This window comes from Drosophila kikkawai, chromosome 2R, assembly GCF_030179895.1.
Source record: "Drosophila kikkawai strain 14028-0561.14 chromosome 2R, DkikHiC1v2, whole genome shotgun sequence".
NCBI lineage: Eukaryota > Metazoa > Arthropoda > Insecta > Diptera > Drosophilidae > Drosophila > Drosophila kikkawai.
Genome location: NC_091729.1, coordinates 22,335,233 through 22,358,003, shown reverse-complemented (window position 1 = coordinate 22,358,003; position 22,771 = coordinate 22,335,233). Strand labels below are relative to the sequence as shown.

The window sequence follows — 22,771 nt, the reverse complement described above, 5'->3', positions numbered from 1 at the left end:
AAAAAAACCCCAAAAAGTTGAAATTTTTCCCTAAAAAATCCACAGCTGATGTTAGAACCACATCTGATTCTACAACCCTGGTACTATAACAGAGCTTGCTAACAGAATTTTGCTTATGGAATTCCGCAGAATGAGAGCAACAGCTTGTTAACAGAGAGAGAGAGTAACAGAGTTGACAAACGAAAAAAAAGGAAATAGGGTTGGAAAATATTAATCAAATATTTATCGATAGGAATAGGGCAGGCAGTAACACTACCCCTAAAAAATCCGAAAAAATATTCACCTAAAAATCCAGAATTTTTTGGAAAATCTGCCGGGGGAGTGGCAACCTTGCGACTTAGTGCGGCAAACCTTCCGAATTCAAAAATTTGCCAGGATATGAGGCTGTCCAGCGCCTTGTCTAGCAGCAGCAGAACCGTCTGGCGAAGTTATCCTTGAAATACATCTCTTAATAATTTTTCCTAAAAACATAATAATAATATTATTATAAAATTCCCAATGCAAAAGGTCATAGTTTTGCGTTTCTTTATATGTATATTTAATTTGTTGCTGTATATATATATATATTGTTTAATATAATTACACATACATGTATAAGTGGTTGTTGTTGTACAAAATTTTGAAATTGTATAATGCATTCCTGAACTTTGTGTATCACATTTCGATTTGGGGGACTTTCCGTTCGTCCTCGAGAATCGTTTCACATTTACGGTCATCCGTCAGTTGGTTGTATCAGCTATATATGTAAATATATATATATGTATAGTTGATCGGCAGTAATAAGTATATGTCGCGACACTGTTTACACGTATAATCTTAACACTACAAACATATTAAGGTATACCCTCCTCATTCCGGAGCCGGATCCGGACACAGTAGCTAAACTGAACTGGACAGGACTGGGGCGAAAAAAAAAGAAAACAAACTGCTTCACACACTACACTTAAAAAAGGAACATTGTAACAAGAACGTTGCGAGGCCATTTGTGGGGAGGGGCTCAGGCTGTCTCCGGGGAAGTGAATTCCCCAGTGGTTCCGCCACTGGCCTAGGGTTAGAGCGGTTCCTGTTGGAAGTACTCGTGTTCCATGCAGGCCAAGGCGGAGGGTCGCAATCGGATGTCGTAGGAGAGCATTTGCTGAGAAAGAACCAGAATTAATATATAATTCGAATTCGAAAATATGACAATAGTTTATTTACATTCAACAAATCATCGGCATACTCGCAAAGGTTGGGACAAAAGTCACGGGGTCTCTTTGGATGCCGATTGGGAAAGTGCTCCCTGGCCACTGAGATGGTTTGGGGCCATTGCTGGTCTGTGGGTCGACCCGTTAGTCTGAAAAATACCAATCAAAAATAGATTTAAAGGTCACAGAATAGATACACCTTCCTAGGAGACACCCACTCGAAGATACGGTCCAGCTGATTCTTTTCCGAAGTGCCCGGAAACAGGGCCTTGCGATTGAACATCTCAAAGATGATGCAGGCAGCACTCCAGATATCCACAGTGCTGTTGTAGGACTGTGCAAGCAGGACTTCCGGTGCTCTATACCACAGAGTGACCACCACCGAGGTGAGCTTCATCTCGCAGTCATAGGTCTTGGCCAAGCCAAAGTCGGCTATCTTTAGGTGGCCCTGTGCGGAGACCAGCAGGTTCTGCGGCTTCAGATCCCGATGGACGATGCGATGGGAGTGCAAAAAGTCCACGCCGGTTAGGAGTTCCCTCGAAAGGCGCTAGGAAAATATGAAAAATATAAATATTAGCAATATCGTTGGAGGATCATCTTGTCATCACTCACCTGCACTGTGGCTGGCGACATGCCCGATTTGGGCAGCCTTTCTATGAGATCCGACAGATCCTGCTCCAGGTGTTCGAAAACCAAAAGAATCATCAGTTGGCCGTCGCGTTCCAGAAACTGACATACTTCGAAAAGCCTGGAAGCAGAGGGGAAACACAAATACACACAATTATACTTCAGTTTGTTTGTGTATGCAGAGGGGAAATGATTAAATGTTGAGAGCGCAATTTCCAAGCTGTCATAAAATGCTGCCGGGCTCACCAGCGCCACTCTTCGAGTGGCCATACTTTGGCCATTTCTGGAACTAAGCAAAGCACTCCAGACAAACACATGCACACGCCTACGATATAGCGATCAAAGAGTCTGAATAGCGTAAGCGGCCAAAGTAAGAGTAATCGCTAACATTATGTTAAGCAACATGTTGATCGATCTGCTAAATGTATCTTTTGACAAAATAAACGACAAATATTGTTGGGATTAAATTTAAAGCTTTTATTTATTTTTAAATTTAAAAATCTTAAACCTTAAAGGATATAATTTTTCTATAAAATTTTAAAGACCCTGCTCCACTTATTTCTCCATCAAACCGAACCCCACAACAGTAGCGTTAAACTTAACATACTGCTTTGGTTCCCTCGAACATACGACATTCGCTCACCCCTCTCTCACGCTGTTGATCGCGTATCGTAAGAGTGAGAGCGCAACACCAAGCCGAATGAGAGTGAGTGAAAGAGCGCAATGCTGCCTATCGAACGTTAGCAACATTTTTCGCTGCTATCGAGTCTGTTACCCGCGCACTCTGTTAATTTCAAATTTAAAACGGCTGCCGCAATGCAATTTTTTGCCAATACAAAATCAGCGGATCTGCGAATGCACAGTGACAGGGGCGTTATCAGCCGGAAAAGTGGCGCCGCTTTAGTGATATTTGACAGGCATATGCCAACAGCGTGGGTGGAGGGGCGGCGGTGGTGGAGAAGAGAAGCAAAAACCTGCGGCGGCGGATCGGCGGCCTATAAAGCGTGCAAAAGATAAACAGAAGCGCTGCGCCGACTGACATTGTAGCGAGGTTTTTTCAAATTAGTTAACAAATAGTTGGGGCGCCACCTCGGCCTCAATATGTATAGATAACACCCCCTCATATATAGTATATAATAATTGGCCCCTGTTTGCACCTTAATTTTCAGCTCAAATAAGGTAATATTCTTGAGATAATGACACTCACTTGACTATATTGGCGTGATCGCTGGCATTCAGCTGCTTGAGCAGGGCAATCTCCCTCAGCGTGGACATTGGCACTCCATTCTCGTTCAATGCGATCCGCACCTTCTTGATGGCCACTATCTTCCCAGTTTTCGTGTCTCGGGCTCTAAAAACCGTTCCGTAGGCGCCTGCAAAAAATAAAATAGAAGACATAAAAAAGAGCACACGAAATTAGATCAAAATTTGCGAATGACTGAATAAAATAGAAATGCTAATCAGAAGCGCAAAGCACAGAGAAGAGCGAACAAAACGCAGGGCAAGGCCAGATAAGAACAAGTAAAATTGCCAAAAATTCGCAAGGTCTGCGGGTGTGAGAGAGGGATCAAAGGGGGGAGGCCTACCCAAGTCAGCTGTGCTGATAAGATGACCGAAAAACGCCGGCTGATTGGTGATATCTGGCGCTCTGCTGGCAAACTATTCAAGATTACAGCCACTATAGCCACAGGGAGAAAATCAAGCACACAAACAAACAAATTGGTCATCAATTTGGTTTTGATTTAATTATATAGAAAAATAAAAGCCACTTATCTATGACATATGAACCAGTATAATTCTTTCGAGCATTTCATACTCATCGAGATATTTTTAGCACTGCGCTTAGGGGGATATTTATAAAAAATATCTTTATTTTATTCAGTTTTAAAGGGAAAAAATATGCTACTTAGAAAGATACTTTAGATACAATATAATAATATATTCTCCTATAAAAGTAACCGTTTTTTTAACTAAATCTGAAATGACACTAATTTCTTAACTTGGAGTATACATTTTTATCTCAACTATCACTATATTAAAAGCTTAAAAACTTAAACAAGGTAAGTTAATCCTAAGATTTCGCATTGTGCTTCTTCCAAGCTCAACAACAATTATACTTCTGACGTTCTTTGGCTATTAAAACCTGATATATAATGACCATATCTCGTTTTTTTTTTTTTTTTTTGTGTGTGTGGAGAAAGGCCGAAAGAGAATAGGAAGAGAGCAAAGAATCCCAATCAGAATCAAATGCCAGAGACAGAATGTTGTCACCGGAAATTTACGAGTATCGCCCGGACTGATGGACGGACGGAGACATGCGTGGGATACCAAGGCAACGACAACGACGAACAAGACAAGACACCGGCTATTTTGGGTGACATTGACAGGCAACGTAATAGACCAAGGGTATGAAAATGGGGAGGTTTGGGGGTCTAGTACTCCACACCACCTGGCTTGTGAACTGTGCCGCTGTTTCACCGAGCCAAGCACAAGGCCGAGAGCCCGACTTCGACTATTATTGCGACTTGCGACTCGTTTTTGCCGTCGGCTACTGGGCTCTCGATTTGATTTTTGTCAAAATACAACAAAAAAATATACAACAAAAAGTCGAAAAATTGCGCACAGGCCAGAAACAACAATGAAAGGTTGGAGCGAAAGCGAATGGCAAGGGGCAATAATTGAATGAATGTGAACAGAAAAACAGACTGACGAAAAATGTAAGTGTGTGCCGTATAACAGATGAAATTCAGTGCCCCATGAATGGCTTACCTTCCGTTTTAAAGGCCCCTCCCACCCCCTACGCCCCTACGCACCGGCTACCGCTGAACTGACAATATCCATCATTAACATTTGCCTTTGCCTCTTCGCAAGCTCGGTGACGTAATTGATCTTCGGGCTTTATTTACACGAAAATAAACGGTTTCGGAATTACTACCTCAAAAAAATATAAAAAAGATCATGAACCACTTGTCAGATCATCGATCTGGGATCAATAAGACTGGGCTATGGGCGATATAAAAACACGTGGCCCTTGAAAGAAACCTAAAAGTATGCAAGAAAAGTAAGGAAAACCCCCTAAAGTGAAAAGTTTTTAATAGAGAGGGGTTTACTAAAACAATATTTCCCCTTTTCCACGAATTTTCATGCTTAATTAGTCGGGGTTTTATTATAGAACTCTACAAAAGCTTCGACTTGGATGACTTAGAAAAGGCGCTACACCAATAAACCTGTAAATATATTGTTTTTCAAAAACCCCAATCTTAAACTGCACTAGTCGATACCAAAAAAGTAAATACCCATAATTAGTCCACAAATTAACAAAAATCATTTATAAAACCAGCTTTTTACTAACAAATATCGTGTTTGGTTAAGCTTCATTAGTTCCCCCACTAATAAAAACTTTTAGTAACCCTAAAAATAAGCCATAAAATCCCTTAGCCCAAGTTTGTAAACAAATTAAAACAAAATCTTTAATAATCCCCACACAGTTCCGCGGAGCACGAGCACCCAGCCGGCCAACGATAGGTAAACAGAGCCACAACTATGAGAAACCCACCTTGCAACGACCTATCCCAACAACAAAATCCGCTTACCTGTGCCAATGATGTTGAGCTCCTCGTAATTAAACGGATCACCACTGCCAAACTTCTTCGGCTGTGACATTTTCTGTCGCTTTGAGAGTGACATATATGTGGATTTCTTCTATTGGTTCAGCTACAGCTACCGATCTTGCTTCTCGACTTGTCACAATTCGCCGGAATTTGGCATGAGTACCGGCGTTGGATTGTACGCGAGACTTAATATTCAGTGATTGCGACCCACTGTAAAAAAAAGTAGAAGGCGATGCCGATTATCGATCTGTGCTAGGTTATCGATATGTCCTTTAGTCGCGTCGAAGAGAGAGGGAGAGAGAGAGCCCTTTACCTGTTGCCTGGGTAGATAACCCAAAACTCGCGATAAAGACTGGTGTGACAGGTGTTAATGGGGCCCCCGAAAGAAAAAAAAAAGAAGTCTGGGTATATGCTCTCCTATGCTCGTTCTATCTATGAGAGCACACACACACACACACACACAGGCTGCCTGGTCTCGGGGCGGTCAATGAACTTTGGTTAATGTTTTCGTTTATTTGTACTTTTATTTTATGTCTAACCGATCGCACGAGAGCGATGGCTCACACCAGCACTAGTTATGATTTATGCATGTTTCTTCTCACTTCCCGGCCCCCCCCTTCTTCTTCGGCGTCTCCCTTTTGGGGCTTCTTTCGTGCATCCTGTTACTTTTCACAGCTCACGGAACGCCACTTGTTCAAGGATGACACTTGCTTTACTTTCCAGAGAGAGAGAGATAATAGCTTTCTATTTGTTTAATGATAATAAAGGAATTAACAGGAATTACTTCGCTCAGTGTACTTTTGGTTTTACCAGCAAGTTCCATGCCCGTTTGTATTAACACCGAAAAAAGAACCCGAATAATTTGTTGTTGCCATTTGTCAATTAATTCTAATCGCGAGACAACAGAAACAACAAATAACGCAACAAAAAAGGCACACAAAGTTATAGGCGAAAATAACAAAGAGAGTGGGTAGATTTCGAGGAAAAGAATTATGAGAGGTGTATAAATCTGGAATAGTTATTGTTGCAATAGTTGCTTCTCGAGTCTCTCTCTCTCTCTCTTCCACTGATAACACACACACGCACGCTTTTTCACCGTTTCTTCTTCACTTCTTCGTCTTTTTTTACGGTGTATTTCAATGTCAAGTTACTGTTTTTCGGCTCTATTGTTGTTGTTTCTCTTGTTGTTGGTGTGTGCAAAATATTAGTTAAATATTAAAAAATGTGTTTCGTATTTGCCAAGTGACTCGCACACTCGCACGCACACTTGTAAGCACTCTAGATCACACACACACACACACACACACACACACACATGTACATTTATGTTTGTATGTTTGCAGGTTTAATTTTTATATTCGCCTGTTGATGAAATAATTTTTGGCATTTGTTGATAATCAGCAAGAGCCGCACACGATCGGAGCACGACGCGTAGCGAGTGGTGGGCTGCCCGATTAATTAATAAATTCACTAAGTTAAAAAACTTTTACCAATATTCGTAAGATGTGCGAACGCGAGGAGTGTTTTTGTTGCAATGCGACGCTTACGATATAAGAACGCTTGGCGTTTCTCTTCGGTATTCGGCCGTTACAGCGCCTTTCTCTTCGCCTGTTAGCCTCCCTGCTAGGCAACAGCCTGTTGCGCCTGTTAACCGTTGAATTTCGAAAAGTGCTTTTAGCTTGGTAGTTTCAATCGCAGCTGAAATTATGATTATTTTGTTTTTAAAGTTTATTTTTAGTTTTAGTCAAAAAAATTATTAATAGAAAATTACACTTTTGTTCAGTTTAAATTAAAGTTACTGTGAAATGTAATTACACTTTTCGATGTTAATATGTAAAAAATTGTTAAATAATTTGTTTGATCTACGAAAACGTGTTTTTTGTTATTTGGTATAAGGACCAAAATAATTTAAAACATTTTGAAATAAAATAAACCAATTAAGCGAAAGATTAAAGTGTTATGCATCAATATCGTATATAAATTTGTATTTTATAACAAACTAAACAAGAAAAAATGTAAATAAATAATAATAGAAATTTAAATACCTAAATTCTATTTACCAAAAATATATTTCAAACAAAATAAAAAAAAAATATCATCGTTTTATTTCATTAAAAAAGTAGTAGAAAAAAGTACTAATACGAAGTATTTAAGTAGTATTTAATTTGTTGCAAAATGGGGCCACTTTTCAAAAATTTCTTGTGGTGAAAAGGCTAAAATTAGCTTATTGAATTAAATTATATTTAAATAAAAATATTTAAACCCTTTTGTGTTTAATGTTGTAGTGAATCTCCCGAGTGCCCTCGAAAAAAAGTTGGTTTGCGTTGTTTTTCCTATGTTAACTAAACACAGAATCATCTGATAAAAAAATATTATTTTATTATCCTTTCAATTAAAAAAAAATTTTGTTTTGATTTTTTATCAAAACTGAAAGTCAAAATTAAATTACTTTGCTAAATTAAAAATATAATAAAATAAATTAAAATAAAATAATAAAAATTTAAAAAAAGGCTGATTTTGAGATCTTAATTCTTGAAATTCGTGAATTTTAGAAATATGGAGAACTTTATAATTTTTGCCAGTGGTCCCTAAAGAATTAGGCTATTTTTTTAGTCAAACTCATAGTAAAAATGTAATTATTATTTTAGTACGTTATTTTCATAATTTTTTTTTATTAATATTTATATTTACATGTTTACATTTTTTTGAATTTAAGCGCCCACAACATTTTCGATATCGAAAATTGCGGTCTGGCAATATTGGTCGCTCATGCGCAGACGATCTGGCAACGTTAGACGCTCATGAACGCAAAGTCTGGCAACGCACCAGTGCTGGGCGCTTAAATTCAAATTTAAATTGCGAAAAATCTCGTTTCAGTCAAAATTACGGCAGTTAACACCCTTTACCAACACCAGAGCCTAATTAGCTCTGGCAAAATTTCCATGATCTTTGGCCAGAGCAAAACAAATTAGGCCCCAAATCAAATTAGAGCTTGGCCGTCCCAGTGGAAAGCGAGTGACGAGGCAGGCAAAGTGATAATTAACCCGCGATGGGTCTAAATCCACAAAATGACGTACTGGCCGAGAGCCAGAAGTGAAAAGGCAAATAGTAAGCGAGCTTACGACCAGGATGAATGAATGCTGGGAAAATTGAGATGTTAGTTTTGAAAGGTGGCGCCGGAACGTGCCCCTTTTGTCACCTTTTGGGGCGCCATTCCCAGCGCCAGTGATTCAGTGCATCCCAATTAGCACCTCGATGAGTCTCGCGCACTCCTCCGCGGAAGTCAACGCCCAGTGTCGGGAACATATCTCAGCCAATTAGAAGCCTGCAATTCCGACTAACTCCCGATGATTCAAATGGGGTTTAGGGCCAAGGATCGGAATGACACCGGATTTGTAGACCTAATCATGGTATAGAATCATCGTAAAACCCTGATAAGCATTTTTATATTGTTTTTCACTCTCTGACATTTGTGACGACGACGACGCCGACGATGGCCCCGCTTATCGCCGGGCCATTTGTCTTATTGCGTTTCAAACCGGCTTCAAGCCAAAAAACTAATTAAACGAAATTTATTGAACAAATATCATGGGCAAAATCGCTTTGCGCTCTGGCTAAAAATACCAAAAAGGCTAAGAAGAAACAAACAAACATGGTGAGAGTCCAGCCAGGTGGGGGGTGGGTGGCCATTGACACGGCCAAGACAGGTCTATTTAAGTGGCCAGAACCACTTCAGGGGTACTAGCGTCACAGCCCATACTCGATTAAGATCGAGATCGAGCCAATCTGCTACTGATCACGTGCGGCAGGCGGTGCAGGGGGTGCTCCCTCCATTAGCGGCCTTCGAATTCCCCTCCTCAAGCATGAAAGCCAAGCTCAAGTGCCAGTTGACAATTTTCCAAGCATGCCATGGCATACTATATACAAAACACACAGCATAGCCCCAGACATGCGTCACCGAGCGAGCTCAGCAATTTGCATAACTTTAAGCCCGAGCTTAAGGTCCCATAATGAGCCACACGAAATTGGTTCCGACGCTAATCCGATGCGATCCGATTTACGCTTTACGACTCCCTCTGCTTAGGCTCTTCCGTGTTCCAGTTGTTCCGTTCCCAGGATGGGGGATTAAGATCTCACTCATATCTCGGATCTGTTGATTAGTAAGTGCGTCATGGAAAAAGTTTAATTAATTCCAGCTTGAAGATCACCTAATGCTTAGGACAAACAAACACGGTGTGTGTGACGCATATGTATATGATTTGATCCCGAAGAAGCCTCCCCCCAAGCGTTAATTACGTGAGCCAGCTGGCTGGCTGGCTGCTCTCCAAAAACCGCTGCAGTTTGGCAACACACACTCGGGGACTAAGGCTACGCCGCGATATCGGCAACACTTAGCAGGCGAAACCCGTTCGGCATACCACTCTGGCCGTATAAAAGTGAATTGTGGCAAAAATTCTGAACAGTTGAAGCGCACGCTCAGCGGCGACAGCATCGTATCAAGATTATTCTCAATAAAAATAGAAAAACGGGGTGTTAAGCGGCCACTGATAACAACTGAGTCCCATATAGAGATATACAAACCGTTCAGTACGATTCCGACATTACGCGAGTGAACAACACACAACGGCCAACAAATTGGATTAATTTCGACCTGTGTCAAGTGCCTGAACCAGTTAGCAAACAGGATACATTAGCTTAATTAATTAATTGAGCCATTAATCCAACGGTACCCAAAGATGTTCGCCTGGCAAGTAAGTATCTCAGGGGGGGACGACGATCGGTATTGAAATTTTTGAAAATTTATGAGCAAAACACACAGGCCAACAAAGAAACGTGTTTCGGCCATTAACATTTTCAACCGAAATTCACAAAATTAAAGCTGCAAAACAAAGCTAACGGACTGGCCAGACACAGAGGACGGCGTACTCTGATTATTTCGGCAAGGCCAAAAGCATTATCGAATCAAGTTATATTCGTTATTCTATTTCTATTCCTACCAAGAGCCAGCCGCGATGTGTGATCTTGTGATCTTCATGAGGAAGTGTCATAAAAAGCTCTCCGGCTTTATGGCCCTCTTTTCAATTTGCACTTGATATTCAATCTTCGATCTTGGAACGATCCTGTTGGAAGCCTTGATTCCAAAACGATTTTAACCCTGAACCACAAAAAGCAACCGGTTACATGGCCGCAATCTCAATCTTGATCCTCTCCTTTTTGGCCCGCTGCTGATTGAAATTAATTTGTTTTCTGTCTGCGGTTTAAGGTTTTACATAATTCAAAAAGCCAGCAAAAGAAGTGCCAAATGTGAATCATCCATCACTGGGCTTCCAGGAATATATAGTATAGGATCGAAAGACATTAGCATATACAGCATATATTAGCATAGAGAGTGGTGCATCCGGTTAGACGAATCTCTTGGTTCTGGCGCCTAGAGATCAGCTGGATTCTCGGATCATGCTCGATGACGCCTACCAAATTCGAGACGTGCTCATGAATATTTTACGTGCGACTATAAATTAGATTTGATTGCGGTTATATCATTGACTTGGGCCCCAGTCCCAACCCCCTCGGGTTGGTTAATTTAAATTAATTATTGTATGCTAATTCACAGCATAAGCGCTAAGAGCAGACAGGTTCTGGTTCTCTGGCACCGCTTGGCTCTGCCACTGGCCTCCAGCCGCTATTCACACCTCTTTCTGACAATGTCTGACTATTTCCTTTCCTTGTTCGCCTTTGCAGTTCAGCTCTCTGATCCTGCTGCTCCTGGCAGCGATGGCCAGCGCAGTTCCAGCTCCCCAGCAGCAGGATGTTCCCCATAATCTGCTGGACATCGAGACGCCCAATCAGTTCAGCTACAACTCGCCGCTGGCAAACCGGGATAGCCTCCAGTCCAAGCCATACTTTGACTTCCTGAGCACACTCTACGCCCACGATTCGGCCAAATCGAATCTGTTCCGGCCATACAGCGGCCGGCAGCGTCGGGATGCTGAGCCTGTGGCTGCTGTGGAAGCCAAGAAGCTGGATCGTCCGCGCCGGGCCATCGTCTTCCGGCCCCTGTTCGTGTACAAGCAGCAGGAGATCCGCAAGCAGGAGATCAAGGACAGGAATGCCCAGAGGCGTCACGATCTGAACCGCCTTCATCGCCTGTAGTCCTGCTCAATGCACAACCTCCAGTGCCAACCCGGGATGTTGGCCATCTACAGGGTCCTCTAGCACTTAGCCTACACTGTGTCCTAGCCTTAAGTAATGCACTGCAGCACGACAAGAGAGCACTCATCGCTATATTATATATATATATCTGTATACTCCATTCGCACCGCCTCACCACCACCCACATCCTCGTAGCCGTAAGTCCCCAGATGTTTGTTATGCAATTTGTTATCGCGACGTTTGATTAAAGCTAACAAAACTGATTTTGATACGAGCAGCGGTTTCATTGGGAGTGCTAAAGTCTAAGCTGGGATTTGTAGAACCTATTATCGGTCCAACTGATGAAATAAGTAACAAAAAAGCCACCATGTGACTGGATTAGGATCTAATTGTATTATAACTGAGCTTTAATGGTTATCAATGTCGGCTGCTTCTGTCTATAAAACAGAGGGTTTATGTTTCAGGTTTGCACTTTCCAAATGCTACATTTTCAAACTCATTCTCCCCACACAATATTCTCTATCCAGTCGGTGTATAGATGGACCTTGGTGTAAACACTGGGCAATCCCCGAACGCCGCACACTATTCCATAGGACGTGATGCCAATCACATGCTTGAGGCACGTGTAAACGGGATGCTGAACGAAGACGGGTCCACCGGAATCCCCGTAGCAAGTATCGCCACTGCTGCTCCGCGATCCCGCACAGAGCTGAGTGCGCACATCGATCTTGTGGCTCAAGCGTTCGCTGCACTGCTGCTCCCCGAACCTATCCAGGGTGACTTTGAGGAGATGCGAGGAGGATTTTCCACCCTCTGAAGTGGCTCCCCAGCCAGCGGCTGTCACCTGGAGGTACTCATTTCCGCTGGCGGGGGGCAGGCAGGCAGGTGCCACATACTCATTGAAAGTGGCCTCCTTGTCCAGTTCAAGGAGAGCAATGTCATTGAAGCGGCCACCAGTAAAGTCATCCTCGCCATAGCCGGGATGCACCACATAGTTGACCACCAAAAAGTCCTGGGGCTGGGCATCATCCGTGTTGCTATTGTAGTCCAGGTCTCCCAGTCTCACCACATACTTGGGGCTGTCGTAGTTGGGATCCAGGCGCTGAGCTTTGGTCCTGGAAAGAGTCGTGAAATATTAAGGATTCTTTGAGAAAATAATAAGAAATAAAATAAAACTATTAAACTTAAGCCAGTTTTTGTTTATAAATTTTGAAAACTGGCTAAAAATACATATATTAAATGAAAGCCATTAAATTGAATGGAAATTTCTGACTTCTGAAATACGATTTCAAGAAAAAGAATGTTTAAAACATGATGTTTTTGGTTTTTAAAACAACATTTGTTATAGCTCTTGGATAAAATAATTTATGGCCTTAACACAAGAGAATGGAAAAAAGATTTTAATTGCTTAATCAAAAATCAAATAAAACATTTACTTAACTTTTAACTATATTTCAAGTTTCAATCCTATAAATGGTTTTTACTTTATAGAAAAATTCCTACCATAATTTAGATTTCTCTTGAGAATTTATAAGCAATTTAATATTTAATAAGTGTTCTTACTCACTCACTGGTCTCCAGGCAATGGGCGGCGGTCAGCACGAACTTGGGATGAATGAGGGTGCCACCGCAGTCCCATTGAGTCTTGGAAGAATTTTTCCTACGCTGCCCCAGCAGCGCCATGAAGGGGAATTCGCGGCCCTCGGCCTTGACGCCACCCACAATAAAAGGCGTGGAACGACAGGAAGCTCTTATCTCATTATAGCGGCGACATTCTGTTTAGCAAAAACAACGCATTCTTAATTTAAAGAATTAATTCAGCTTATTTTAGGTGTAACTGACCCTTCTCAAATTTCCTGAGCCTGGCTCCGGCGGAGAATGGCTGCTCCTGGCTTTGCATATTAATTGGCAGGGGACAGCAAACAATGTCGTTGAACTCATCGCAATATTTCACAAAAGGTCCGATCTCAGCCAGGTTATGAAATATGGTGGGGCAGTCGCTTAACTGCTTGCACTGCCCGGTTCCATTATCGCAAAGTTTTGGTACAATATTACCCAAGACTACTCCCAAAAGCAAGGGAATCAAGAAAAGCACTTGCATTTTGGGTGGTGACGCGTTTCAAACTGAACAAAAGTCAACTTCCGAGTCAAGCGGAAGCTTAACTGATAAGGAGATGAGAGGGGATTTTTTCGGGCATTTTTTTGAAATTGTATGTAAAATTAAAAAAAAGAAAATTGTAATACTTAACCAGTTTTTGGATATGGTTATTAGGTACAACATTTTGAAATTAAATTTAAATTTATTATTTCGAATTTAACTGCTGCAATTTTAAGTGTGACTGAGTCCCAAGTGCTTTATTAATACCATTTAAATACTGTGGGATGGAGCGAGAGAGCAACAGCTAAGAAACATGGTCATACTCAGAAGAGAGGTAATAAAATACTAAAAAGTTGTCTAGGTTCATAAGGCGCAAAGTCACATTTTTAAAGCCTCGGCCTCCTTATTAGCTCTCGCTTTCTTGTAAGGTCTATATCGTGGGGGTAAAATGATTTTGCAGCGGAAAAATACAAAGTCTTTTGTGACCTCTCTTTTCACTAGTTCTTTGGCATTTTTGGTGGGCCAATGATGCGGTCATACTTTGTGATAACCGTTATATTTAAAAACCAGACTCGTTCACCATTTACGCTTTGTTTTGGAAAGACTTTTGTCCCTCAGTGACTACCAAACGTCCTTGTTGCAAAGGCTGTCTTGAATATGTAGTTCCCAGTCGCCAAGGGAGCAACTGGATAAGATACTCGGATGATTGGAATTGGATATGGGCTCTTTTGGCATTGGTGGATCGTTGTCCGGTTCTGGAGAGAACATGGAAGCACCAGTGAACTCTCCACTCCATGAACTCCATTGATGAACCCAGTCACCAGGCACCCAGATACAGTTGGCAACAAGAGACCAATGGCAAACCAACATGTTCCACGACAGCAACCACAGCTAGTGCCATCTTTATGTGTATACGTGTACATATATTAAGCTCTTATCAATCCCAGCGTAAGCCAGATGCCTCTTCGAATGTCTTCGAATAATTCGGGAATCAGTTCAGCAGAGACCTTCTCCAAACGCGGTCTTACTCTCACCCAGTTTAAGGATGCCCAACATCGAAAGTTACCACCCTTGGGCGCTGACTGCCTGTATCCTGTGGGATGGATCCTTCCGGGAGGACCAGTCTGGTTAATGACAATCCAAACCAAACTGATAACTTCTGTCTCACCAAGCTGCTGCTCACTGGTAAACGAACACGTCAGAGGCCAGAACCGAGGAAACACACGTGATGCTGACACCGTAATCAAAGCAAAGCTGTAGACATTCGAAAATACCTAGAACCGATTCGCTCGAAACCTGATGGTATAGTAATCGTGGCTGCTTATTGGGCGGCTTCCATCTTATTCAATATTTCCTGTAATTAATTTTCCACTTTGGCAGCATCTATCTTGTTCGACACTGCCTGCAGTTGATTTTCAATTTTGTTTACAACCGCCTGAAGTTGGGTTTTAAGATCAAGCAGACTTCCTTCCAGTTTAGCTTGGGACTCCTCCATCTTAGTCAGAACCGCCTGTTGGCCTTCCAGCTTGGTTTGTACCGCAAGCAGGCTCCCTTCCAGTTTGGCCTCTAACTTGGTTTGTATCGCTATCGCGTCCACTCCTCCTGAGGTAGGGAAGGGAGCCTGCCTGCGGTAAAAACCAAACTGGAAGGCCAGCAAGCCGTTCTGACTAAGATGGAGGAGTCCCAAGTTAAACTGGAAGGAAGTCTGATTGATCTTAAAACCCAACTTCAAGCGGTTCTAAACAAAATTGAAAATCAACTGCATGCAGTGTCGAACAAGATAGATGCTGCAAAGATGAAAAATCAATTACAGGAAATATTTAATAAGATGAAAGCCGCCCAACAAGCAGCCACGGATACTATACCATCCGGTTTCCAGCGAATCTGTCCTAGGTACTTCCGAATAGAAACAGAATTTGCCAATTGAGATACTGCTGATAGAAGGTGTCGAGAGATGGGATGGGAGGCTAAGGCCTCCTTTTGAAATGAAGAAAAGTTTATACATGGCTGGGCTGTTGGCTGAGCTTTTATGATCGAGATGATGAGGAGCACTTCGTATCTGTGGCCACCCACAAGCCAGCTCAGGACAACCAAGATACAAAAACTATGCTAAGAACTGTGATTGTAATATTGAGCCTAATAATATTTGCCTTCCGGACAATGAAACTTAGACAAACTCGCAATTATCGTTTTAAATAAAATTGTATATATATAAAAATAATAATACCTGGACAATAATTTACCTAAAATGGGGGGGGCGGTCTTTCTTACTTTTCAGCAATACTTATCAGATACAAGTTTTACAAGGATTATCTAAGCTTTTGGTTTAATAATAAAGTTTGGATTATTATTCAAATTTAAATTATTTATTAAAAGGAATTTTTCAACAACAAACCTTGGGTTTGACTTAAAAACGAAAAAATAAGCATAATTTTTGAATACAAATTACTTTTGTGAAATCTTTTCTAGGAAAACAGTTCTACTTTCCACGTAGCCTGTTGGTTTGCCAAATATTCGTATTTCCTAAGAGAGAGGTTATTTTTTGAAGTGTATATATGCTGCTTAGGTACTCCCATGTGGGTAATATAAATATAGAATGAGGTCATGTACATATATGTATGTATATATGTATATAGATCGGATGCTTTCTCGGAAGCCATCGAGGTATTACGTGAATCTGTTGATAAGAGACTTTAACCTAAGGTTAAGCCCAAACCTCTGAATTATACAACTCAGCTTAAACAGAACTCTTCGCTACAAACTGCCCTTTTTTTAGCTAAGTATCAAATCCAGAACTAATTATTAAATAAAAAGTAATTATTTTTGTTAATAATTAATAATTAGTTATTTAATATCGAAGCTTTACGAAATAATATTTCGATTTATACAACTGAATATCGTTTGAAAACAATAAACTCCGCGCTAAATATTTCACGAGGATCCTAAAAAAATACGTTAACCAAAATTTAAAAATATTAATAATAATAATAAAAATTCCTAAGGCAGCTATAAGATATAGGGAATTGATCTGACCCGATTCGACATATATACTAATAAGCATAGAAAACTATCTAGAAAGTTTTATGATGGCAACTTTAAAATTGAGGGACTGGTGTAGAAACAGACGGACATGACTAGATCGACTTGGCTGTTGATACCAAGCAAGAATATTTTATATTTTTACTTTTTTTACTTAATTATACATTTAATTTTTACATTTTACAAACATTTTACATCGCAAAAAATACCAAAATATCATTTGAGTTACCATGTCACCAGTTGGTATTTTTAGCCCGTGGCCAATTCCAGCAGTGGTGGCCTGGGCACACTGATTTTAATACTCTTTCCGTTTTGTGCACGAACCAAAAAAGATGGCCGATGTAAATATCTTTCGAAAATCCAATGAAATATTCGGCATCTGTGTGGAAATTGGCCAAAATGCAGTGTGAAATGAATTTGGCAGTGTTTCGCGCACGATGGCAAATGTTATTTTGGACCTCTTCAGTGCGATTTTCACGCAAAATGGCAGCCGTATTGACTTTGTTTTTCTTTTTCTTTGATTTTTTGCCAAACAGCAAGTCGATGAGAATCTGAAGAAGAAGCGTACCTTCAAGAAGTTCACCTACCGTGGTGTCGACTTGGACCAGCTTCTGGACATGCCCAAGTGAGTGGTTTATGCAAAATATCAATAAATGCGGCAACTAACCGGCGCTTTTCTTTTTCCCCGACAGCAACCAGCTGGTGGAGCTGATGCACAGCCGTGCTCGCAGGCGTTTCTCCCGCGGCCTGAAGCGCAAGCCAATGGCTCTGATCAAGAAGCTGCGCAAGGCCAAGAAGGAGGCGCCACCAAATGAGAAGCCCGAGATTGTCAAGACCCACCTGAGGAACATGATCATCGTCCCCGAGATGACCGGCTCCATCATTGGCGTCTACAACGGCAAGGACTTTGGCCAGGTGAGGAATAGCTTGGGGTTTAAAATGTAGACTATATAGGAAAGTGTATTAATCAGTTCCCCCTCTCCAGGTCACGAAAACTTCCCTATAAGTATCCATATATTTCCAAGATATCTAATTCCAAATTTCCTTCATCCACAGGTTGAGGTCAAGCCCGAGATGATCGGCCACTATCTGGGAGAGTTCGCTCTGACCTACAAGCCCGTTAAGCACGGTCGTCCCGGTATCGGTGCCACCCACAGCTCCCGTTTTATTCCTCTGAAGTGAGCGCCGCTGCTCATCTTTATTTTGGGATGTTGATGCGTAATAAATGAAACGTACTTTTATAAGAACTATGTTGCGTTTCCATCACAACCGCCCAAGACAAGTAAAGGAGTGGATAAAACTTAAGAAATGTACGTTATCTATTTATTGGAACTTGTAAATCAGTGAGTGACCAAATCGGTAGCTATCTGCGCTGGCGGCGAGCGATATTGTGGCTGCTGCTGCTGGTGCGGTCATAGGCGGTGTCTTTCATAACTGGGGCACTCCGGGGACTCCTGCTCGTCGTCATCTCGCTGACATCGGCCGATCCGTAGGCGCTGTCTTTAACTTGAGAAGCATACGGGAGATTAGCATAGCTCGAGGCCCGGGCATCGCAAAGCTCTGAAAGTGCGTCAAGGATTAGTAACTAGCTAGCCGGCGGTTGTCATCGACTAAAGAAGGAGTTGTCTTTTGGATTGAGGCCCGTGGATGTCTGGAGGTGCTGGTTGAGCTGTTGCAGGCTGTGGCTCTGGCCCATGTTAAAAGCGCCCAAAGCGGGATAAGCGGCGGTTACGATTGAGGACTTGAGGATGCTCCGGCTGGAGTTGCGGGTGCCCACTCCGATAGAGTTCTTGGCGGCGGGAGAGGTGTTCACATCGAAGGTGGTTAGCATGGGATTGCTGCTCAGCGAGCGCTGGTTCAGACGAGGATCAGCCTCACCTAGACGATTTAGCTCCGTCTCCATGGAGGTGTACATGGTCATGTTGCTGGCCAGCAAATCCTGCCGCGAGCCCAGCGTCAGCAGGCTGTCGGCATTGTTCAGCGTGGAGGCCGTGGTGCTGTAGTTGGAGGAGGGACTGGCGGACTTGGAATACGACATGGCCACTTGGCCCATTTCGCTGGGGCCCTGCTGCAAAGCCCCCGTGCGTGGATCAAAGTGCTTCTGGGTGGCATCCTTAAGGGTGCCCTTGATCTCTTTCGAGCTTTCCGGCGGGCTGGCCGGCTTGCGCAGTGATGAGATATGGCCGGGCAGTGGCTCCCGGGAAACTGATGACGATGGAGAGGCGGAATTGGTCTCCTCGTTCTCTTCCTGCAAAGAAAGGAGAAGGAAGAAGGAGTTTATGTGGTAGTCAAGCTAGTTAGGCTATACGTTAGTATTTCCTTAGAGAATTCTTGGTTAATCAGAGAACAATGCCTTTGTTTTTTTTAAGGCAATTAAATAAAAAAACTTGGCTAGTGGCCAATTAATTAAAACTAAAGGTTATTCCGCCATGTTTGTTCAAGATCAGGTAATTTTAGCTGCTTGAAAACTTAATCCCTTTGAAAATACGTTTAAAAACTCACCTCATCCTCCTCTGTTATAATGGACGACTCTATCCAGTCTTTGATGCGATTCTTCTTCTGTTGGCGATCCACGTTCGTTTCGATTCCACAATCTGCCAAAGTGTACAGCAAACGATTCTTCTCATCCGGACTGCTGTGGAAGGAGTACATGGAGGGACACAGCTCATCGGTCTCATATTCTGCCATCTCCTTTTGCGCTGTCTTGGCCAGCCAGCGATCATCTAGGAACTTGGTCACATCGGCCAGGCTCTTTGGACGATTGGAGATCCTGGCAAAGAAGCGCTTGAACATGCGCTGGGCATTCGAGGTGAGGAGCTTAAAGAGCCGAGGAGTTCGCCGCAGGGGCATCATCATAAGACCACCCTGCCAGGCCAAATATCGCACATATCGGGGATCATCGGAAGCAGCCTTTTGCCAGGGCAAGCATCCAGTTAAGCACACAAAGATCACGATGCCAAACTGCCAGACATCGTGGCTGGGATCGGCTCTGGAATAAAGGGTAATATATATATTAATTATTGAGAACTTGGGTACCAACTCATCAAGCTTACTTGTAGCTGCCCTCGGGCTTGATTTCTAATACTTCTGGCGGACTGTAGGGCAGCCACTCGTTCCGCCGCTCCACTGTGGAGCCTGTGGGAAATGACTCGCCGAAATCGCAGAGCTTGATGCGCTGGAAGTCCGAGCGATAGATAAGGACATTATCCAACTTAATATCCCGATGGACTATGTCTCTGCAAGGAAAAGGAAAGTATATTTAATTAATAGTTGAAGAAGGGTTTAGCAAAACTTACTTTGAATGCATGTAGTCTATGGCCGAGGCCAATTGTTTGGCCACACGCTTACTGTAAACTTCGCCCACGCCCGAATCGGTCACATTCGAAGTGAGATCCCCTGAAATTAAGATGTCCTCTCATTAAGTGGGTAATTTTATAAAATATATATTGCTAAAACCCACCTAGTGGAGCATATTCCTGGGTGAAAACGTAGAAACCCGCCGTCTCAAAGGCCACATCATAGGTGGTCACTATGTGCCGGTGCACGCCCAAATGGAGTCCGTAGTGGAATTCCCGGTAAAAGTCTCGTAGGGTAACATAGGGCTTGGGTACGGCTTTCAGGACCATCTCCGTCTGGGATCCCCGGTGCTCAACCAGCAAGATCTTCCCAAACCATCCCTCACCAACGATCTGAATGATATCAAACTCGTCCACAAGCTGGATCTATATATAGATGACATATTAAAATAGCTGTGATTGCTACCAAAAAAACTACACCATCAATGTTTTCGATTTGGTGTGTGATGAAACATTTTAAGAAACATGTCGGTATTAATTAATTAGTCAATAATTCTAGTTAACTGAGAGGAAAACAAGGAAATGGCCAAACCATTTAGATAGGGGTTTTTATTAAATTTCTCCCGAACTGTAGATAAAAGCATTCTAAATTCAGCTCCGATTAATAATAGTTCCTGTTCATAAATAAAGCCATTTTTAAATGGGCTTCCTGTTCTGAAAAATCAAAGAGCAGAGCTTTGTGCAATATGCTGTGCGCCTCGTTTAAGACCCACCTCAACTATATCGGAACAATAAAATATACAAATGTACAGAGATATAAAAAGTATGTGAGAGAGAGAATCGTGTATATATAGTGGCGTTACCTAGACCTATTAAACATTACTGTATTCGAGACCGAGACGTTGCCCATTGCTGTTTGTGTTTAATGATCAGAAATCTAATCGTTAACATGGCATTTTCCCCCGATGTGTTGTAGACGATTTCCCGGGGAAGAGATTATTGGCAGATTGCCCATCATAACGCTCAAGACGCGACTGGGCCAAGTCGAACTCTTAATACCTTTCTATAGCTATTTGTTTATTGGCTGGATAGATCATAAAGTGATATTGGGATGAAACCAAATAAAGCCAGATGGATATTCACTCACCTTTTCCAGTTCAAACTCTCGGATCTTGTGTATGTGTCCACGTGGTTTTTTCGACATTTTGTCTGTTTGCAAATGTTCCTTGGTTCGGTAATTGGTTTTTGGCTTTCGCCTCAGTTCATATCACTTGATTCACTTTCAATTCTGCGGAGCTTTGTCCATGAGCAGGCCAATAAAATAATTGAAACAGTTTATGTACGCGAATGTATCTACCAGAATGTATCTACATATTTACACTTTTGTATACAAGACGGGCGTTGTAAATATTTATAGCGACAGCAGCAGCAGCAACAGCAACAGCAGCAGAAGCAGCAGCAAAGGAAAACATTTCTATATCTGTTGGATTCCTTTATACCCGCTAGTAGTATCTTTATTTATGCGCGTTGTCTTCTGGCTTTTGTTGCTGTTTCTGCACGCAGCTAAAGTAAATTAAGAGATGAATCCGAAATTGATCGGACGCCTTTTCGCTTCCTGGTAAACGGACATGGACCTATTATTGCACATCTTGTGGAAATTCACCAAAACAAATACGGGTAATCCGTTGAGCAGCGCGTGCACGTATAAATATTTGAACACGTACACACACCGAGCGGAAGAATTCGAAAGAATCGCTCGCCAGACGGCTATAAGTTTTTAGAACCAGGCCGCACAATTCTTCTCGTCACTCTCCCCGGCTTCTGTTCTTTTCTGTTTTGATGTTTGTTTTCTCTTTTCGCTTTATGCATAATATCAACAGCTAAATTAAAAATAATGCCCGCGCCTGCCTCTTATATAAAAACCTTTTGGCGAAAGTAGATTCTGTAGATTTTCGCCAGCGGCGGAATGAATTCGCGTCCAATTTATCCAGCGGAACGCACTCTATAGACACGCATTTCAACACGCACTGCCGCAATTTTGTCAAGTGAGCTGGCACCACTCTCCGCATATGTACATATGTGGGAGTATGTATTTATACAGCTGCACCTGCAATTAAATCCGCGAACTGCTATGCCACAAACGCATCCGTTGTTCACGAGTGCCCGTTGCCAACTGCTCTCGGTTGGGATTTAAAAAAAGATATTCCGAGCAGTGCACGCGAGCGTTTTCGAAAATGTTTTCGAAATATGTTTGTGCTGCTAATAAGAGATTTTGAACGAGAGAGAGAGAGAGAGCTCAGGAGAAAAGACCGTTGCACAAGAATATAGCCAAAATAGAGTAGGGCTAAAAGGAGCGGTCTTTAGAACTATTAACCCCCTTAAACCTCTTAAAATCTCTTAGATTCCGCATATTATTACTATTTTTTAGGTGAAAAAAATATGCATTTATAGAAATTATTTAACCGTATTCCTATGTCTACTAAATGTAAAAAATATAAAATATATAACTTATCTAAATGTAATTTAATTTACTATTTTCCAACTAATTTAATGCCATATACAGTGGGTTAACATGGCGCCTCTCCACACTATAACAGCAGCCTTCTCAGTTAACAGCCGCACACACAGTGGAAGTGAAATCTCTGCACCAATACAGCACAGCGAGCATGTACACAAGAGCATCAAGTATACGCACCGTTGTCATGGTATATGTAAGCCAACTCTAATTGGTCACTTCCGTTCCGGTTCCGTCGACGTTTCCTTGGC

General features: G+C 42.1%; 5 protein-coding genes across 12 annotated transcripts; 2 read left to right on the top strand and 3 right to left on the bottom strand.

Annotated features, from left to right (window-relative positions):
* Positions 1 to 525: 525 nt before the first annotated feature.
* Cdk4 (Cyclin-dependent kinase 4) lies at positions 526 to 6,952 on the bottom strand. Of its 2 annotated transcripts, none has more exons than XM_017169397.3 (7): positions 6,913 to 6,952; positions 5,405 to 5,632; positions 3,019 to 3,184; positions 1,797 to 1,932; positions 1,403 to 1,731; positions 1,198 to 1,333; positions 526 to 1,135 (listed from the first exon to the last, which is right to left on the bottom strand). In XM_017169397.3, exons 2-7 carry the CDS (start codon positions 5,496 to 5,498, stop codon positions 1,052 to 1,054), a joined length of 945 nt encoding a protein of 314 aa, XP_017024886.1. In that variant the 5' UTR covers positions 5,499 to 5,632; positions 6,913 to 6,952; the 3' UTR covers positions 526 to 1,051. The 2 variants fall into 2 exon arrangements, with proteins under 2 accessions (XP_017024886.1, XP_017024888.1); XM_017169399.3 differs by lacking the exon at positions 6,913 to 6,952 and adding an exon at positions 6,744 to 6,889.
* A 2,928-nt stretch (positions 6,953 to 9,880) lies between these two features.
* Lst (Limostatin) lies at positions 9,881 to 11,843 on the top strand. The gene is made up of 2 exons (XM_017168918.3): positions 9,881 to 10,173; positions 11,162 to 11,843. Exons 1-2 carry the CDS (start codon positions 10,159 to 10,161, stop codon positions 11,570 to 11,572), a joined length of 426 nt encoding a protein of 141 aa, XP_017024407.1. The 5' UTR covers positions 9,881 to 10,158; the 3' UTR covers positions 11,573 to 11,843.
* Positions 11,844 to 11,978: 135 nt separating this feature from the next.
* On the bottom strand, positions 11,979 to 13,686 carry LOC108076187 (venom protease). The gene is made up of 3 exons (XM_017168919.3): positions 13,415 to 13,686; positions 13,140 to 13,347; positions 11,979 to 12,687 (listed from the first exon to the last, which is right to left on the bottom strand). Exons 1-3 carry the CDS (start codon positions 13,671 to 13,673, stop codon positions 12,069 to 12,071), a joined length of 1,086 nt encoding a protein of 361 aa, XP_017024408.1. The 5' UTR covers positions 13,674 to 13,686; the 3' UTR covers positions 11,979 to 12,068.
* A 3,271-nt stretch (positions 13,687 to 16,957) lies between these two features.
* On the top strand, positions 16,958 to 17,956 carry RpS15 (ribosomal protein S15). Its single transcript, XM_017169323.1, has 4 exons — positions 16,958 to 17,050; positions 17,246 to 17,334; positions 17,402 to 17,624; positions 17,766 to 17,956. Exons 1-4 carry the CDS (start codon positions 17,042 to 17,044, stop codon positions 17,889 to 17,891), a joined length of 447 nt encoding a protein of 148 aa, XP_017024812.1. The 5' UTR covers positions 16,958 to 17,041; the 3' UTR covers positions 17,892 to 17,956.
* A 54-nt stretch (positions 17,957 to 18,010) lies between these two features.
* Positions 18,011 to 22,165, bottom strand: LOC108076446 (serine/threonine-protein kinase SBK1). Of its 7 annotated transcripts, none has more exons than XM_017169318.2 (8): positions 21,929 to 22,165; positions 21,153 to 21,385; positions 20,170 to 20,431; positions 20,006 to 20,105; positions 19,763 to 19,945; positions 19,212 to 19,698; positions 18,588 to 18,957; positions 18,011 to 18,269 (listed from the first exon to the last, which is right to left on the bottom strand). In XM_017169318.2, the coding sequence occupies exons 2-8, from the start codon at positions 21,207 to 21,209 to the stop codon at positions 18,073 to 18,075; spliced, it is 1,656 nt and encodes a 551-aa protein (XP_017024807.1). In that variant the 5' UTR covers positions 21,210 to 21,385; positions 21,929 to 22,165; the 3' UTR covers positions 18,011 to 18,072. The 7 variants fall into 7 exon arrangements, with proteins under 7 accessions (XP_017024807.1, XP_017024808.1, XP_017024803.1 ...); XM_017169319.2 differs by having other exon boundaries at positions 18,011 to 18,215; XM_017169314.3 differs by having other exon boundaries at positions 18,134 to 18,957.
* Positions 22,166 to 22,771: the final 606 nt, after the last annotated feature.

Excerpts from the sequence above, each read along its gene's own strand:
- Cdk4 (XM_017169397.3), bottom strand. The coding sequence starts at position 5,498 with ATGTCACTCTCAAAGCGACAGAAAATGTCACAGCCGAAGAAGTTTGGC. Across the intron at positions 1,933-3,018 it reads GATCACGCCAATATAGTCAA|GCTTTTCGAAGTATGTCAGT; the intron begins GTGAGTGTCATT and ends CTCTGCTTCCAG. Across the intron at positions 1,136-1,197 it reads ATGCCGATGATTTGTTGAAT|CAAATGCTCTCCTACGACAT; the intron begins GTAAATAAACTA and ends GTTCTTTCTCAG.
- LOC108076187 (XM_017168919.3), bottom strand. The coding sequence starts at position 13,673 with ATGCAAGTGCTTTTCTTGATTCCCTTGCTTTTGGGAGTAGTCTTGGGT. Across the intron at positions 13,348-13,414 it reads GCTCAGGAAATTTGAGAAGG|AATGTCGCCGCTATAATGAG; the intron begins GTCAGTTACACC and ends TTTGCTAAACAG. Across the intron at positions 12,688-13,139 it reads CATTGCCTGGAGACCAGTGA|GACCAAAGCTCAGCGCCTGG; the intron begins GTGAGTAAGAAC and ends GACTCTTTCCAG.
- RpS15 (XM_017169323.1), top strand. Across the intron at positions 17,335-17,401 it reads CAGCTTCTGGACATGCCCAA|CAACCAGCTGGTGGAGCTGA; the intron begins GTGAGTGGTTTA and ends TTTCCCCGACAG. Across the intron at positions 17,625-17,765 it reads ACGGCAAGGACTTTGGCCAG|GTTGAGGTCAAGCCCGAGAT; the intron begins GTGAGGAATAGC and ends CTTCATCCACAG.
- LOC108076446 (XM_017169314.3), bottom strand. The coding sequence starts at position 21,209 with ATGTCGAAAAAACCACGTGGACACATACACAAGATCCGAGAGTTTGAA. Across the intron at positions 20,432-21,152 it reads GAGAGTTTGAACTGGAAAAG|ATCCAGCTTGTGGACGAGTT; the intron begins GTGAGTGAATAT and ends ATCTATATATAG. Across the intron at positions 19,699-19,762 it reads AAGCCCGAGGGCAGCTACAA|AGCCGATCCCAGCCACGATG; the intron begins GTAAGCTTGATG and ends CCTTTATTCCAG.